General features: G+C 48.4%; 1 protein-coding gene across 2 annotated transcripts; it reads left to right on the top strand.

Annotated features, from left to right (window-relative positions):
* Window positions 1-945: 945 nt before the first annotated feature.
* Window positions 946-16,230, top strand: LOC130516835 (low-density lipoprotein receptor-related protein 2-like). 2 transcript variants are annotated; one of them, XM_057018141.1, is made up of 42 exons: window positions 946-1,050; window positions 1,653-1,775; window positions 1,915-2,154; window positions 2,235-2,348; window positions 2,437-2,556; window positions 2,667-2,792; window positions 3,419-3,622; window positions 3,711-3,879; window positions 3,959-4,127; window positions 4,246-4,468; window positions 4,583-4,702; window positions 4,819-5,037; window positions 5,163-5,471; window positions 5,564-5,782; window positions 5,868-6,014; window positions 6,111-6,359; window positions 6,439-6,618; window positions 6,731-6,979; window positions 7,101-7,442; window positions 7,714-7,929; window positions 8,009-8,170; window positions 8,242-8,352; window positions 8,464-8,631; window positions 8,720-8,935; window positions 9,949-10,178; window positions 10,257-10,386; window positions 10,479-10,672; window positions 11,032-11,218; window positions 11,345-11,557; window positions 11,658-11,841; window positions 11,912-12,113; window positions 12,745-12,909; window positions 13,092-13,328; window positions 13,403-13,627; window positions 13,849-13,983; window positions 14,087-14,285; window positions 14,348-14,473; window positions 14,667-14,774; window positions 15,217-15,453; window positions 15,553-15,835; window positions 15,904-16,000; window positions 16,094-16,230. In XM_057018141.1, exons 1-42 carry the CDS (start codon window positions 990-992, stop codon window positions 16,151-16,153), a joined length of 7,668 nt encoding a protein of 2,555 aa, XP_056874121.1. In that variant the 5' UTR covers window positions 946-989; the 3' UTR covers window positions 16,154-16,230. The 2 variants fall into 2 exon arrangements, with proteins under 2 accessions (XP_056874121.1, XP_056874120.1); XM_057018140.1 differs by having other exon boundaries at window positions 13,849-13,986.
* Window positions 16,231-18,006: the final 1,776 nt, after the last annotated feature.

The following is an 18,006-nucleotide window of genomic DNA, read 5'->3' as shown; positions in this document are numbered from 1 at the left end:
TTTGACAATGACGTCAGAGTTTCATAACATACACACTTTTAATTAGACTCCAGCTCTGATGGAGTGATGCTGACATGTAAATATAATGAAAGTGTTAAAAGGCACATTAACGAGGGTGAGGATCGATGCTCATTAAAAAAATCAAACGCAGACAGAGACTTTATAAGGCCTTTCTTCCTGTTTGATATGTTAAAATCAATGAAAAGAACAAAGGGGTCTCGTTAACATCAGCTTTTGTTGTCTTCTTAGAACATTTTTACCGTCCCAACATTGAACTCATGACCTGTTGTTTGTCTGATGCTAAATATCATCCTGTCGTAAAATGAAAAACTACATTTTCTTTAGGTGATAGAAACTCCTGTGTTTTTTAATCTTTCCATGGCTATATTACACCCCTAAAGAATCTTGTCGGAAATCTATTTACATTTTACATTATATTTTAGTTTTCTGAATATTTCGACAAAAGAAGTCATTTTGAATTGGATTCAAACTTATATATGGACATTCTAACTTATATATGGACAATATATCTCCTAAATGCTTTTAATTGTTTAAAGTGGACAATGTACTGTACATCCATGCGTAAAAGCGCATAGTTTGTCCAAATTACGCAGGATATCAATGTGAGAATAATATTCTTTTAATATTCTTTTTTCTCAGAATATGTTTCAGTTTATGTTTAAATCCGTTCTTCAACATTAAAGGTGAATTCTGATGTTCCTTTGGGTTCACGTGACCCATAAAAAGATGTTTTTTCGCGTGATGACGGTAATAAAACTGTTTGATAAAATAAAGAAAATCTAAAATAAAGTTGTTTTTTACTTGTTGTCAAACACATTTGGAAATGAAAGACGCGGATGATGTGAACTTTTAAAGTATCTAAATCAACGGTAACCAGGTAACCGAAATTAAAGCAAGCGCGTGCCAGCTGATAAGCGCGTTTCCGCTCAGGTGACCCGCGTTTGCCACGAGACGTCGCGCGGGCCGCAATGGACCTCCGCCAACAAGTCCTTTATTGGGTTTTCCTGGCGACTCTGCGTCCGAACCCAGGTAAAAGGCGGCTTCAGCTGCTCCACGCGCTCGAATTGAACGACAACAGCGACGTAGTTTGATTAAAGAGGCGGGAGTTGAGGGTCGCGAGGGTCGCTTCACCTGCGTCATCGAACCAAACATCTCACTGTTTCATTAGGGTCGTCGTTTTAGGCAGCTTCGGATTATATTACTTGTTTTTAATGATGTAGTTCTTTGTAGGCAAACTTAATCAAAGGGAATGAACCGAATTGCCTTAAAAGGACCTTCAGGAAGGAGCTAGCTTGTTAGCACCGCTAAATCCCAATTAACGCTTTCAGACTTTTTAATGCCTTTTTAAGGCCTTTTTTCTGCTCACGTATTTGTCAGACTTTTTCTTTAATGTAGTTTCACTCATAATTTCGCCACTGTAAAGTGTTTAAGTGCTGGTTTTTCTAATTGTGTGCAGGATTTGTCACCAATCAACTCTCCTCAGTCTGTGTTTATCAGTGTTTTTCTCCTTCACATGAAGGACTCCAATGATGATGCAGAACTGCAGTTCCATCATCCATTCTGCAGTTAATGTTGAGACTGATATGAAGTTCCCGTGATCCTGATTTTAGTTCCATTTTCTTTTCTGGTAGGTCAACCATGGGTTTGCCTCCAAAGCCAGTGGCAGTGTGATGATGGAGGCTGCGTCCCACATATCTGGAGATGTGACGGCGCCCGAGACTGCTTGGACGGATCGGATGAAATGGATTGTGCTGGTCTGTCTGAAAATACTGCAGAGTTTTCTGTCTCGTTTGCCAAAATCTGAGCTTAATTTGTAGCATCCACTGTTTTTTAGACTAAAAGGAAAATCCAACAAATTCTTCTTCTTTTTCCTGCTTCCCGTGTCTCCTGCAGGCTTTTCTGAATGCCCACGAGGCCAGTTCTCGTGCGTGGGTACCATAGGTTGTGTCAACACATCGGCCCGCTGTGATGGACAGATGCAGTGTCCGACCGGCTCGGACGAAGACGACTGTCCACGCTCTGACGGCTGTTTGAATTCTGACTGGAGCTGCACAAATGGCCTCTGTATCCCCAAAGAGCTGCGCTGTGATGGAGTGGAAGACTGCCTGGACCACTCGGATGAAATGGGCTGTGGTTAGAAATGATTTTTAAAACCCACAGTCCTAAAAAAAAAAAAAGTGGGGGGGCATGCTCCTAATTGTATGTCCTGACAGGTGTGTGTGGGGAGGATAGTTGGCGTTGTCCTCAGGGAATGTGTCTGACTGCTGGAGACCTGTGTAATGGAGAGGTGCAGTGCTCAGATGGCAGTGACGAACCTGTGACCTGTGGTAGGCTAAAAACTGTTAGCATTTATTACTCATAGAATTACCTCAAATGGTGGAAGATGGTATTTCTGTGTCTGATGCTTGTCCACAGGAAAGACCTGCTCACTGAAGAATGGTGGCTGTAGCCACGAGTGTGTGGATAAAGACTGGGGGGCTCTGTGTCTCTGCCCAGGTGGATTCAAGCTCTCCTCTAATGGAGCCGTCTGTGAAGGTGTGCGGCATGAAATGGAGATGGCGAGCGTCGTTGTCGTCAGGGGTCTTTTGATTTTACAATTTGCCATTTCCAGACTTGTGTTTTTGAGTGGAATGTTTTGTCTTCAGACGTGAATGAATGTGCACCACCCTCTGCTCCCTGCGCGCATCACTGCATCAACACCGTTGGATCGTACCACTGTCGCTGTAAAGAGGGGTTCAGACTGGAAGAGAACGCCGTGTGTGTGGCTGCAGGTAAAAGACGGACGTTTCCTGTCCGCCAAGAATGGACCAACCTTTTAGAATGTACTGGAAAATGATGTCTGGAGGAATCCAATTTATATTCCATTGGGTCCTAAAATGTTTGAGGGGAAAAGTGAACTTAATATTGACACGATAAAATGAAATATGATTCAAATCGACATGATCTTGGTGGATTAACATAAACTAATGAAATGATGAAAGTTCCCTGGAGACGGATGGTTCTGGGTTAAGTGCGTCATCCATTTTGTTCGTGTTCCAACGCTGATAACTCAGGTCGGTTGCTGCTGACGCGTCCTCGTCTTGATCCAGAACACTGCTCTGACTTCAGTTTCGTCCTCTTTAAAGATCAAACCAGAACCATCAAGAGGTGCATTTGGAGCAAACATTAGTGGCTCTTCAGCACCATGGATGAAAGAAGCTAGTTAATGACAAAAGCTGCAGATAAAAGTTTTGAGGAGATCAATGGTGGAACTTCAAACATGGACACGGCAGTAATTAGCATTTTAAAAGACTTGCGATAACGACGGAACGATGCCAATGGTTGAGAAGCTCTTTAGCTTTCCTCCTGAATAATGGAACACATTCTGCAGGTGATGGGAATGTCCCCATGTGTCCAGGTGCTGCTGTCAGACTGCTGACTCTACAGAGGAACTCAGCGGTGCTGCTCAATGTGAAGTCTGGACAGGTGGAACTCATTCAGACTCTGGAGTCTGACCCCGTGGCTCTGGCCTTTGATGTTGCTCGAGGATGGTACTACTGGGCTGACGACCGCGGCAGCATTTACCGGAGTTCTGGACAGCACGCTATCGCGCTATATGCTGGTTAGCTCGGTTGGAATTTAGACGTCTGCTTTGGTGGGAGTTGTTCAGCAGATGGTGTCTGAGCTAAAGTGTTCATGATTATCACCAGGTGAACCAGGTATAAGTGGTCTTGCCTGTGATTGGCTGAACGGGAACTTGTTCTGGGCCAATCTGAAGACTAAGTCGATCTACATGCAGGCGGCTGATGGGAAGAGCTTCACCGTGGTGCTGAAGGAAAACATCAGCCCATCTGGTCTGGTGCTCATACCTGTGGAGAGGTTCATTTGATACATTTCTGTGAATAATTTGCACTGTTGGAATGGGCCGGCAAACATTTAGATTTATTTTTTTCCCCAGTCTGATGTTCTGGATGGACGCCTACCGCCTTGATCGCGTGACGTTAGAGAGGTCCTGGATGGACGGTTCTGAGAGAAGGTCCCTGGCTGTGCTCACGGCTCAGGCAGCCCATAGCCTGTCTGCTGACGTGGCTGCTCGGAGGCTTTACTGGATCAGTGACATCAAGGAGGTGTGAACAGTTGGAGAGGAGCGGGAACGCGTCTCTGTGGATCTTGGTTGCTTCCTGCTGTATTTGTATAAATCTCAAGGATGCTGTGGAAGGTTTAAATTCCACTCTCTCCCTTCAGTCTATAGAGACGGTGAGGACAGACGGAACTGCCCGTCAGTCTTTCACAGGACTGTTCAGGAGAAGATTGGCCTTCAGCCTGGCCGTGTTTGAAAGCTTCTTCTACTGGGTCGACCGTGAAGGCCTGTGGCAGGTTTCACAGAAACACCCAGACCAAAAAAGGTTCCTTTCCAAAGCCGAGCTGCCCGTGCTGGCTGTGTACCACCCACTACAGCAGCCCCCAGGTATTCCCACCAGTCCTGAAGGCAATGTCCTCCTCACAGTGTTTCTTCTGACTCCCTTTTTACTGAAGGTGTGATCCACATTTGTGTTTGATCACGGTGGTTTTCATCCATCAGGTCCTTCTGCATGTTCACCTGCTCCCTGTCAGCTCTGCCTGTTGACTAAAAGGAGCTCCACTGGATTCACCTGCAGCTGTGCAAATTACAAAATGCTGTTTCTGAATGACAAATGTGAATGTAAGTTTGATTCGTTTAGGTCTCAGGTGCCCGTCCAGACTTTTGGTAGCTGCACTAAATTGGGAATTGATCGCCTACTGAATTATTTAATAAAACTCGGAATCTCTGTCTAACAGATCCGAGCTTTATTTATGCAACCAGGGATAGTGTCATCAAGTTGGAGTTTAGAGAAGGAGGGTCCAGTGAGACCCATCTGTTTGCCACTCATGATGGCATCCTGTCCTTCGATCTGGCCTGGAACGCAGACTGGCTGTACTGGGCCAACCTGACTGGTCATATCCAGCGTGCCAGTCTGACCCAGGTTAAGACTGAGGTGGTCCCAACTCCTGTTCCAGGTAAACATTTTGATTCTTGCTTTGATTTTCTTTTAATGACTGAAGCGACCACGCTGACATGTCACAGAAGTAAATTCTCGGAAATTACATGGAATAAACTTTATTGTCTTTCTTTCATGTTATAGTTTGCTTGATAAGAGTGGACCAGAAGAAAGGAAACATTTACTGGGTGTCATTTAAGCGCGACATCATCGGTAGCACCACGGTCAATGGTCAGTACTCACAACAGCTGTACAGCACAACGGAGGAAATCCAAGACCTGCATCTGGACTGGCTGAGAGGAACCATCCTGTGGCTGGAACACAATCGACTTATTGTCATGAGTGTGACGGGAGGCCGAGCCACGGAGCTGCTGCACCTATCTGGAGAGGTCATAGGAAACGTCGCCTTTGACCTCAAGGCGAACAGTCTGCTCTGGAATTCAAAATTCGCAGGTTGGTGAGAACCTGTCCACCAAAATGTCAAAATTCCACTTCAGGCAGGTGTAAGTTTGGCGGTCTGTGTTTATGTTCTGGATTCTTTACAGGTTTCATGACTTTGAGTTTGCAGCAGGAGAGAAGCCGCCATGCTGGTAGGAGATGGAACATTTCAGGGTCAGTCATGGCTGCCATGGAGCCCTTCATCTTGTCCTATTCTGGTGACGTGATTACTCTGTGGGACCGGCGAGATGAGAGCGTTTTACAAACCACAGTGGAGCGAGGTCAAGTGTCGGGGGTCCTCGCAACACTCAAGGGCGTCCATGCAGGTCCCGACATGTCACACACGTCATTAAGGGGGAAGTTGATTGCATTCACATGAAGCAAATGTTTGAGACGTAACTTTTTCTGTAGTTCCCCAAACTCCCGCCTGCGCTGAACCGTCTGTGCTGTGCCGACGCTCATCAGTCTGCGTCTCACACGCTCACCTGTGTGACGGCATCCAGGACTGTCGCCATGGAGATGACGAAGAGTCCTGCACGACCACATGTCTGTCCAAAGGTGCAACACCAATACCACAATTCCACACGCTGGATTCATTATTTGATGCCTTGTAACGTTACTTATGCCTTTCTGTTTTTTAACCAACGAACCCAGAGGACTTTAGGTGCCAGGATGGCGGTGGTTGCATCTCCAGGAATCTTGTGTGTGACGGTCGTCCTCACTGTCACGACGGCTCGGACGAGGTTAACTGTCCATCCGTCACAGCACTTTCAGCGCAGGCAAAAGTTCCGAGGTGTCGAATGGGATCGAAGCTGTGTGACGATGGCAGGGAATGTGTTTTACACCGACATGTGTGTGACGGCGAGCTGGACTGTAAGGATGGCTCGGATGAACAGGGATGTGGTGAGTTTGGTAAAGCATGAATGAACTGTTGCTTCTGGTTTGTAGTGTCATTCCGGCTATATTTTCCTTGCTGCTCCAGAACAAACCACTAATCCACCAAAAGCTGCCGCGGCTGTGCCGGCTTGCAGAACCTCCCATCTGCTTTGTCCTCGGACGTCTCCACACGTCTGCATTTCTCCAAACCAAATTTGCAATGGTTTTAAGGACTGTCCCGATGGCTATGATGAAGACAACTGTGTGCAACAGTGTCCAACAAAGTGTAAGTCTTAAATCTTGATGCTCTTCAGCCTTTTTTTGCCACATATTTGTCATTGCAGCTGATTGCTCTAAAGCTCAGTTGTTGTTTTTCATCCTAAATTTCTCCTCCTCAGCTGATTTTCTCTGTAAAGATCATCGCAGCTGCGTCCCCAAGAGTCTCGTCTGTGACGGCCGCTCTCACTGCTCCGACGGCTCAGACGAGATGTCCTGTCCCAGCGTAGCTCTACACACGGATCAAACAAGAGGCCCGAAGTGTCGCAGAGGTTCCAGAATGTGCAGAGACGGGACACAGTGTGTCCTCTTCAGCCATGTTTGTGATGGAGAGAGAGACTGTCGGGATGGATCGGATGAAGAAGGATGTGGTGAGTTTCTGTGGCTACTGATGATTCATCTCTGAGCAAAACAAGGCAGTGACTGTTTGGGGAAGTCAAGGATAAGTTTCTGGATGGTGGTTGTTCATTAAGTACTTGTGCCTTTTTTCAGATGAGCCTAAACCCCCCACTGTTGAAGCCTCCTCAAAAGAATCCCCTTTACCTGTCACCCCCCCCTGCACCAGTCCTTCAGTCCTGTGTCCAGGTTCTTCTCTTTGCATCAGTCCAGCCCAGTTCTGTGATGGACGGACAGACTGCCCAGATGGATCTGATGAGGGTAACTGTCCCAGCGTGCTGCTGTCGACTGCCCCAAAGGAGGCGCTGCAGTGTCAGCGGAGTGCAAAGCTTTGTGATGATGGCAAAGAGTGCGTTCTGTTCAGTCACGTATGTGATGGAGAAACAGACTGTTTGGATGGATCAGATGAGCTCAGATGCCCAGAAACCTGCAAACCAGGTTGTTTTAACCTACGTTTTAAATCAACCCTTCTGATCACATTAGAGTCACTCTTTAAATGCCACAGGTGTTGAAACCCACAGCTGAGTTTTCTGACCCCCGGGGGAGAAAACGGCTTCCACTGAGGCAAGTAGGAACCAAGGTGAAAGTCTTTTACCTGGTAGGGCAGAAAACCCGGATGGGTTGTGGCCCTGGAGGCTTGGGTTTCAACACCTGTGATCTAACCTGTTGAATTCTCATATTTCCACCTTTTATCTGTGCTCTGTCTCAGGTGAATTTCAGTGCTCTTATGGAAAGACGTGCATCCCTCAGGCTCAGGTGTGTGATGGGAGGCCGCAGTGTCGGGACCAGTCCGATGAGGTAAACTGTATACGGCCTCCCAGGAGCTGCGAGTTCCGCTGTGCTGATGGGAGCCGCTGCATTCCCAAAAAATTTGTGTGCGATGAAGAAAGAGACTGTCCGGACGGCACGGATGAGGTCGGCTGCGGTAGGGATTTTTATGGCGGCGCCGTTGAGTTGAGGGCAGTTGTGCTGTTGAGCGTCACCACTTTGGTTTCCAATTGCAGTTCCTGTTCGTGCTGGCACAACGGCGTCGACCTGCACCAGTCCGTCTTTCCTGTGTCCCAATACGTCCAAGTGCATCTCCCAGCAGCAGTTGTGTGATGGACACAGAGACTGTCCTGATGGAGTGGATGAACTCAACTGTGTGGTTGTGTGTAGAAATCAGGGTGGGTCATAGCGCCACCGTTTAGTGAGGCTCGTCGTTAAAAATTGAAGCTGTAAAGACTTTTCTTTTTAGATGACTTTTTGTGTGCTGATGGGACGATGTGCATTCTGAGAATGAAAGTTTGTGACGGTCACGTTCACTGTCCTGACGGTTCGGATGAGAAGCTCTGTCGCAGCGAGCTCTGTAAGCCTACATACGATGTTTGTTGATTGTAGTGGTGCGTTTCCTGTTTGTCAACAGAACTGTGCATGCACGTGTCGTACTTATCTCTTTTTTTTTTTTTACCCTTTTAAGCTTCGGCATTTGGGTTTAGCCCCACAGTGACCCGGCTGAGATGCCGCAGTGGCTTCAAGCCCTGTAATGACGGCCTAGAGTGTGTCATGTACACGCACGTGTGTGATGGCGAGTACGACTGCAGGGACGGGTCGGATGAAAAAGGATGTGCTTCACATTGCGAAGCAGGTCGGTGGTAGATTGGAAAGATTGCTGTAAACGTGGAATTAGATTAGGTTTAATTAAGGCATATGTAAGAGGCTGTGTCCTGTCCCAGCTCAGTTCCAGTGTGCTCATGGCAACCGGTGCATCCCACAAGGGCAGGTGTGCGATGGGAAGAGCGACTGTCAGGACCGATCGGATGAACTGGATTGTCAGACTCTACCCGACGGCTGCCACCAGCACTGTGATAACAAAACTCGCTGTATCCCAAAAAACTTCCTGTGTGACGGTGAGCGAGACTGCGCCGATGGCTCGGATGAGGAGAAGTGTGGTAGGTGATGACGGATCGCATCTGAAATATCACTGCGAAGAGTTTTCCATCAAATTACCGTAATTTCCGGACTACAGCGCGCACCTGATTCAAAGCCGCATAATCTAATTTTAGAAAGAAAATCAATTTTGTACTTAAACAAGCCGCACCGGGTTTTAAGCCGCAGGTATCCCTCGTAGTAATATGAAAAACATTTAGTACCGGTGGATGTTTTTATTACCGTGAGAGACGAGTCACTGACGAGCGACAGACAGGTCAGAAACAACAGCCACTCTGTTTATACAGAGACCTTAAATCCAAATTTTATCACGTCAGGATTTCTTTACTTTTCTTTAAATTTAATCCACTTAGCAACATAAATATATTCTACCGGTAAATGCTTTTTTTCTAACGGTGTCTGTAATGCAGCTACCTTGAAATATACGTTTGTATCAGCGACACACAAATTACCTTATGCTTTTTTACTCAAACAATGAACAATCTAAAACTCCCCGATGGCTCACCCCTAAAATCTATTTTCATGGCGGTGGCGATTGCTTTTGCCTTCCGTCTGATTTGTACGGCGGAAACCCCGCGGCCGCCTGCTCTCTGTGTGCTGACCCAGTCTTCCAGAACCTTCTCAAGCTCGTTGACCCAGTCTTCCAGAACCTTCTCAAGCTCGGGCCACCTGCGATGTTTACGTCTAAAAGCTTTTGTCCTCTTTTTGCTTTGGATCAGTTCTTCATGCGGGCGTCTCCACCTTCTCACCATTGATTACCGTAATGCCAAGATTAGGCGCGCCAGCTCGATTTCTTTCTTCAGCCGCCAGAGTGATCGCTTTTAACTTAAAAGTCGCATCATATGCTTTTCTTCTAGTATTTTCCATGTTGATGAGGGTTTAGTAAAAATGACTGATTCACAATAGTTGTGATAGTGCGCCACGAAAAAAAACATAAATAAGCCGCAGTGTTTAAAGTGTAGGAAAAAAGTAGCGGCTCATAGTCTGGAAATTACGGCACCTTTTTCCCCGTCAGGTTTGGTTGTTTGTGGGAGTCACCAGTATCGCTGTGCCAGTGGCCAGTGTGTCTCTGAGGGTCTGAGATGTGACGGATACCCGGACTGTAGCGACCATTCTGATGAGGTGGATTGTGCGAGACCTCCTCGTTGCCCAGCACAGCTGAGATGTCCAAACAGCCATGAGTGTCTGCAGAAAGAGTGGCTCTGTGACGGTGAGGACGACTGCAAGGATGGCTCGGACGAGAAGGTGAAGACCAGGGAAATGAGGCCAACCTGGACATTAAGAATGTATCATTTTCCATTGATGGTTCCTCGTCTGAATCAGAACTGTGAGGTGCCACCAGCCAAATGCAGGAAATACCAGTGGCAGTGTGGCGACAGCAGTCAGTGCATCCCTCTGTTCTGGAGGTGCGATGGCAGAGAGGACTGTCGCAACGGAGTGGACGAGTACAAATGTGAGCTACTTGGGTTCTTGTGTAACTCTCTAACCATGAGACGCCGCCATGTGTGCATCGGTTTGACCCTGAACGCGTCTTCTTGCTCACAGGTAGTCGGAGACGTTGCGCCTCCCACCTGTACCAGTGTGGTAGTGGCGAGTGTTTGAATCCCTGGCTGGTGTGTAACGGCTTCACCAACTGTGTTGACAATTCCGACGAGGGTCCGGGATGTGACGAGGACAGCTGCTCCAGCCCGTCGGCTCCTCGGTGTGAACAACACTGCATCAGCACCCCAGAAGGACCGGTTGGTACCCAGCTGAATTGGTCTTGTGGTACCAGCCTGAACTTGTTTGTGGCCGTGTCTCATCTTGTCATCTTCCTTCCTTCCATCTTCTTTATCCCTTTCGGAGTCATGGGGAGGGAACACAATGGGCGACGGCAGGGTCGCGCGTTCACCGCAGGGCCCTATGTGAGCATTTGTGGGTTCGGTACCTTGCTCAAGGGTACCTGGGCAATGCTCTGAAGGTGTTCAGGCCTCCCCCTACTACCAGAACATCTTCATGTCATTAGCTGTACATAAAGGTTTAACATCCTGGAACGTGTGTTCAACTCATTCCTGTTGACTTGAAAACCTTGTTTTTTTTTCTTTGTTTACTCCTGCAGAGGTGCTCTTGTGCTGCAGGGTTCAGGCTGCACTCCAGCGCTCTGTCCTGTGTGGACATAGACGAATGTAATGAGATGTCCCACACAGTATGCAAACACATCTGCCTGAACACACCCGGGTCCTACGTCTGTCACTGCCATCCCGACTTCTACCTGGAGCCGGACAACAAAAGCTGCAAGACAAAAGGTCCTCGTGCAGGCATTTGTTGAACCAACCTGGTCACGTGACGCATTTCTGCTCAGTTTGATTTTTAGAGGTGACCAAAAACCTTCTAAAAAAGCTGAAATGTTCTTAAACCTAATATTCCTCCAGATGAGCCTCTGCTCCTGGCGTCGGTGCAGTCCGAGCTGTGGCTGCTGGGCGTCCACAGCGGCAGCCTGAACCTTCTGTCCTCTGTCAGTCGGCCCGTCTTCTCACTGGACTACCACTGGGCCCAGCAGAGAGTTTACTGGCTCAGCCCAGATTACCAGAGCATTCGCTGGGCTGACATAAAGAACCCAAACAGCAGAGGAACGCTCATCAAAGGTACATGTTCTAAAACATGCATTTTGTCTGAATAATGGCGCTAAAACTGTTTCTGGGGTGTTGAAACATATTTCAAAGCTCATGTAAGGTCTGCTTACAGGGGTGAAGTCAGATTCTATTGCTGTGGACTGGATTGGTCAGAACCTGTACTGGGCGGATGGGTTGGTGGGCCAGATTCTGGTTGTGAAGCTCAGCGACCTGACGGTGCGATCTCAGAGCTATACCGTGGCTCTGGGTGAAGATCTGGAACAGCCCAGCTCCCTGGTCCTTCTGCCACACCTGGGGTAATCTGAAGGATCACATTCATTTTTATTCACTGTTAATTAGACTGTGTTTCCTCGTTACTGTTGTCAGGCTGATGCTGTGGTCTGAGACTGGCAGCACTCCTCAGATTGAGCGTTCAGGGATGGACGGATCAAAGAGGGAGGTCGTGGTGAGCAAAGACTTGAGCTGGCCGGTCAGTCTGGCCTACGACTTCCTGGACAACAGGGTGTACTGGGCTGATGAGAAACTGCGCTGCATTGGCTCAACCTCTCTGGATGGAGATGACATCAAGGTAAGAAGCACGAGAACTTCAATGTCCCCTTCAGTTCAGCTTCATTGAGCGTCCGGTACAAATAAGAGTGTCTCAAGTAAGTTGACAGAAGCTCTGGAGAAACCTTGAACAGGATCAGGCTCATATGGGGCGACCCTACTGCTGAAAGGGTCACCCCATATGAGGAGGAAAAGGGGTAAAGAAGGGGCAAATATCTGAAGAGGGGAGGAATAAACGCACCACCAAAGAGCTTAGGTAGAGCAGCGTTTGTAATTATGCTAAAGCGGTGGTCAGCATGGTCTTTAGAGGCAGTGATACCTGCAGATGAATAAATGAGTCCAAAACTACACAAGAAAACTTCAGTCAACATCTTCAAACAATGACAGATAACCTGTAGCAGCATAACTGAGATGATGCTAATCCTTGTAACTGATCCAGTTCTGAGTATTAGCTTCGGTTAAATAATGACTAGCTATAGAATCGCTAACTACGTTTTTAGGGTGCCATTAGCTTCCAGAGGACCTGGTAGGTCAGAAAGGTATTTTAAAGTCTATTCTGTATTTTCTGGTCAAATCCAAAGTGTCAAATCCACGGACTAGTTTTGGAGAGGTGTTCTGGTCCTCGACCTTGATCTCTTGCTTTGTCACAATAGATCCTGCAGTTGGCTGAAACGCCAAACCCGTTCTCTGTAGCGGTCTTTAACGACAGAGTGTTCTGGTCCGACACCAAAAGAAGAACCATTCGCTCGGCTGACAAGAACACCGGCAAAGATCAAAAGGTTCTGCTGAAGAGACCAGGGCAGCCGTTTGGACTGAAAGTGAGTGGAATTGTTCTGAAGGTGCTTTGGAGGTTCTTCTGGTTGTGAAGAAAACTCAAGTGATGTCCACAATAGTCACATAAATATGTAAATCCTCCTCTTTGTTGTTCATAGTCAGCAGCTTAAAATGGCCTCTGAGATCAGCTCGACGACCTTAAATCTAAATGAGCCACTTTCTCCAGGTGATGCATGAGCTCTCCCAGCAAGTCCGTTCCAACCCCTGTGACCAGCGGCGCTGCTCCCACCTCTGCCTGTTGGCCCCAGCACCGCCACCCGGGTCTGGAGCCTCTGGAGGTCACGGGGCTACAGCTGTGTGTCGGTGTCCCAAAGGGATGATGCTTTCCCCGGACAGGATCACGTGCTCGATGCCTAAGGAGTCATCTTTCATCCTGCTTTTGACTCGCTCCGTCCTCTACCAGGTGAATGTTCTGGGTGCACCACTGGGTTATGGCTGTCCTCTCCTGTTCGCTCATTTCTTTTCTTCTTGCCTCAGATTTATCTGCAGACGATGCTTCAGGAGAGTGTTGCCCAGAAGAAAATGCCCACTAACAAACAACTGGTCATCCCTGGGGTAACTGGGGCATCAGGACTGGACCTGATCTTCCAGAACCTTTTGATATATGTGGCAGATCCTCAACAGGGAGTGAATCTGCTAAAACTGGGTGGTTCCAGGTCCAGAGAGGGACTCACTCCTGCTGGACAAATCCTCAAGCTGATGGTGGGAATCAGCAGCTTTGTTTTTTTCTTTTTGTTTGACCTTTTATTGCCCTAAAGAAAAAAACCATGTAGGTTATCAAGATCTGAGATTTGATTCGTGATGTCATGACATTCCAAGAATCTGTCCCAAGCTCTGCAAAAAGGGTCCAATCTTATCAAGCACACCTGGAAAAGTTCTGTAAACCTTCCATGGAAGTGAACGCGTTGTCTCCATGTTGTCAGGACGACTCGGTCGCAGCTCTGGCGGTGGACTGGGTGACCTCTAACCTGTACTGGAGCAGCATCAAGAAGCCAGATCTACACGTGACGTCCCGGGCCGACGGCCACACGGCTGCGCTGCTGCACGCCTCCACGATGGTGGTGGGGGATTTCCCTGTCCTCAGTTTTACCGAGCTTCCTCTTGGATTATCCAAATAGTTGTTTGCTCCTGCTAAAAGGCTCCTTGTTCATCCCCCCTCAGGGCATCACCTCCATTGCTGTGCACCCCCCCTCAGGATGGCTGTGCTTCACAGCAGTGATGGCGGGTGGGAGGAACCAGGCAGAGGTGGTCTGCTCCTGGATGGATGGACGTAACAAAGGTGTGCTGTGGACCAAGAGCAGCCTGCCTGGCTCTCTGTCCTTTTCCAGTGAGGGAACGGTGATCTACTGGGCTGATACTGGTGAGCAGGCAGCGGCTCGGTGCTGGTCTGTCCCCTTCTGTGGTGACACTGTTGTGCTTCAGTCGAGGGTGTGATCAGCTCTATCGGACTGGACGGCTCAAGATATAAACAGCATAAAACGGGACCAGGCCGGCTGCTCTCCTTCACTCACACTGAGAACCTCCTCGTCTGGGCCACCCGGCACCAAGGTGAGGACACGAGCACTGTTCAGCGGCGCTTCTGCCCTCTGGGCAGCAGGGGGCGCTGTAGCAGCGGCAGTAACCGTCGCGCCATCAATCTGGAATCAGGAAAGGTTGTGTGACAGGTCTGAATTGTTTCTGATCCAGAATCTTCAGGTTTCTTTTAATGTTTTCAGGGATTCTTTGTGCTTTTATACTGCAGATGTAACCAAACTGTGGTTCAGTGACGGCTTGCAGCCCAACCAGCTGTGGTTTGAGATGAAGACCAGCCTGGTGGAAGTCAGAGCCTACAGCACCAGCAGCCAGTCTGGTAGGAACGTTTCTCTGCATGACGCCAGTTAAGCTTGAAAACAGTTGGGTCACCCAGCAGAAATGTTCAGGGTGACGCATGGAAAATATGATGGTGGCATGAAAATAACAGCTCCTGGAGGCTACGGTGGAGGGAAGCCATTCATCAAGTGTTTGATCCAGCCCCCTGTGCCAATTCGCCAGCGGCTTCCTGGAACCAGTTTCACCATCACCTGAGCGTTCAGATGTGCTCGTTTTGTTTTCTTTATAATACAAAAGCATCTAATCAGCCGGTTCGTCTCAGGCAGGAATTTCTCCCTCGCCTGCTGAGTTGTGGCTGTGGGAAGGAGGGAAGTTTTTTATTGGAATCTAGGGCCAGAACGAATGTGAATGTTTTAGTTTTATGGCCACAGGGTCGCGTGATACAGGGAGAAACCCCGATGGTGGTTCTTATGATCCCACAGGAACCAACAAGTGCTCCACCAGCAACGGTGGGTGTGCACAGCTGTGCCTGGCCTATCCTGGAGGACGGAGGTGTGCGTGTGGGCGTGGCTCCATGACTATCAATACCACTTCCTGTTCACACCTGCCCAGATGCCCCTCTGGAGAGGAGTCCTGCTTTGATGGCAGCAAGTGCATCCCCAGCAGCAGATTGTGCGACGGGCGCGTGGACTGTCCCGACCACTCGGACGAACTGGACTGTGAGTTTCACGGGAAACTTCGTGGTGGAGAAAGTTATCCTGAGGTAGCTAAGCTAACGTTAGCCCCCTTGTCTGCCCCCCCCCCCCAACTGCCTTCAGGTCCAAACACAAGCTCTGCCACCCCAGAGGTTTCCACCCCAGCTCACGTGAACAGCCAGAGGAACTCGGTTCTTTTGGACTCGCCGTCATGTGGCGTCCAGCGCTGCCACGGTCACGGCACCTGTGTCACCGTGGGGAGCAGCGTGAGCTGTCTGTGTACGGACGGTTACGGAGGAGAGTCCTGCCAACTCGGCGGGCATCCGAGGAGCCACACTTCCGTGGTCCTGGTCCTCCTGGTCCTCGTGGTCCTGCTGCTGGCTGCTGCTCTGCTTTACAGTAAAAGGTGCCAAAGACAAACGTGCTGCGGTTTGTTCTGAGCCTGCAGCTAAAATGTGACTCCGGCTTTAACAGGAGAGGCTGGAATTCCACCAGGAGCAGCTCGACGGACAAGGAGACCCTGATGGCCAACATGCACCTGCCGCACGAACACTCGGATGCAGAGACGGAGGTGACGCCTGAGCTTCCGTGACGCCAGCAGAAGCCCAGAGGAATCATTTAAAACTGGATGCTGTGACGTAATCTGTGGGGTTTCTGTCTCCAGGAGCTGGAGTCTCCGGTGGACGTGAAGATTCCTGCGGCTGCAGCGGCGCAGCTGCATTAGACGCGCAGCCGACCTGTGTCTGTCTGAGGAATCTGACTCCTGACGTCATTAAATAAAAGCTACGGCCCAGAATCAGACAGTGGTTCAGTCCTCTTTATCCTGGGGCATCTTTGGTTCCTTCTGTCTGGGGCCGTCAGGAAAGACGTGCACACAAGCCGAGCATCTTATTCAGAAGTTCCAGAAACTTGAGTCTGGTTGTTCCAGGTGAAAACAGGAAGTCTGTCGACTCGGATAAAGAAAAGCTGAACGATGATGTTGGTGGGTTAAAAGATGCGTTGCTTTAATCCAAGGCCTCAAAGCATTATGGGAAAGAAAGAGATCCACATTAAAACTCTTACTTTTGCAGATTCGTCAGCTTTTTTCCTCCGACATCAGAATTGAGCTCCTGTGAACTGAAGTTTTACCTCCACCCACGTTAATCTTTCCTAACACAGGCACACCCGAGTGTGTGTGTGTGTGGGGGGGGGGGGGGGTGCTCCTCTGGAGGACATGAGAAGTTGAGCTGATCTCACCTCTGTTTGAGATCAGCTTTAGGCCGAACTCTTTTGATCTCGATGGTTTGAAGCTGCACAGACATGCGAGTCTGGTTTCATCTGGTTTTGTTCTTGTCCTGACAGGCCTCCCCCCCCCCCCCCCCCCCAGGTATGGGAAACGCCAGAGCAAAGCAGGAGGTAAAGAAAGGCGTGGAAGCATTGTTGCTTCAAGCTGAACTTAGATTGCGCCTGTATCTGGGGTTCTCTCAGCATTTATGACAGAAAACCAGATTTACCAGTTTTCATTGCTTCATTTAAGGTAATAAAGTTACTGAGCGTGTGACGGCCCACACGGGGAGGAGACTGAGTCTCTGTAAAAACAGGTATTCACGCCTTTCTTCCGCTTCCCTCCGTCTTCACTTCCCTTCACCAAACGGAACCTCAGATTTTGTGTGGACCCTGAACGCACCACCTGCCTGCGACCTGCTGTCGGCGTGAGTAGATGAGCTCCAACCTTCTTCTCTGGTGACTCTTGAGTTTTGGTGACTCTAGCGTGGGAACAAATCTCAGACTCTTCGGGGGGAGAAGCTTCAACTGATGAGCTGTTGCTCTCCCTGCGACGGCGTTTTCACCCTTCACCGTACCACGCTGGAGCTACAGCTATGTTCATGTTTTCATTTATCATTTAACTCAGAATTTTCTTTCTTATAAAAGGACAAAGATGTGAGAATCCTCAAACTTTCAACCTTTTTATCAGAAAAGTTTTATTGCAGTTTTTCCAGGATGAACTTTAATATTATAAATCTCTTTTCCTTTTATTGTTTACATGGAATTAAGTTTTTTTTTTACCTGTCGTTTGTTACATATAACGTATACATGTCAACACTTGTATACTTTATTTTAATCATCTCTATATTTGATTCTTAACATGCTTTTATTCTAGGACCTAGTGGAAGTGGGCTCTGACCTTTGAATTTACCAGTGAAATCAGTGGGTGGCCGAGACGTCCCTCACAGGTCGGAGCTGCGCTTTCACAGCAACACTCCAACATTTAACCTCTGAAGGCAGAAAATGACTTTTCCTTTTACAGGATGAGAAAACATACATTTATTTGCTGAGTTTTAAAGTGACACGGTGGAAAATCCTGACATCAGAAATGTGATACACACTCCAGCTGATCAAACGTTTCCCAAACCTTCACAGAAATGTGGATTCTGTGTCCTCTTCTCCATCCACAGTCGTGACCTGCTGATGGCAAAGCATCAGCGCGGGTGAAATCTTTCCCCCAGAACCTTCAGGAGCTTTTAAGAAGTTTGAAACGGTCGTCTTACTGCGTCCCACCCTGTTCAGAGGGAGAACGCTGTGGCGGCTTTGCCATCA

Source organism: Takifugu flavidus, chromosome 20, assembly GCF_003711565.1.
Source record: "Takifugu flavidus isolate HTHZ2018 chromosome 20, ASM371156v2, whole genome shotgun sequence".
NCBI classification, from domain to species: domain Eukaryota; kingdom Metazoa; phylum Chordata; class Actinopteri; order Tetraodontiformes; family Tetraodontidae; genus Takifugu; species Takifugu flavidus.
Note: the sequence above shows the minus strand (reverse complement) of the source record. Positions and strands in the feature narration are given on the sequence as shown.

Bases quoted from the DNA above. Each gene is read 5' to 3' on its own strand.
- LOC130516835 (XM_057018140.1), top strand. From the start codon at position 990: ATGGACCTCCGCCAACAAGTCCTTTATTGGGTTTTCCTGGCGACTCTG. The intron at 10,387-10,478 runs GTGAGCTACTTG...TCTTGCTCACAG, and splicing joins CGGAGTGGACGAGTACAAAT to GTAGTCGGAGACGTTGCGCC. The intron at 11,219-11,344 runs GTCCTCGTGCAG...ATATTCCTCCAG, and splicing joins CAAAAGCTGCAAGACAAAAG to ATGAGCCTCTGCTCCTGGCG.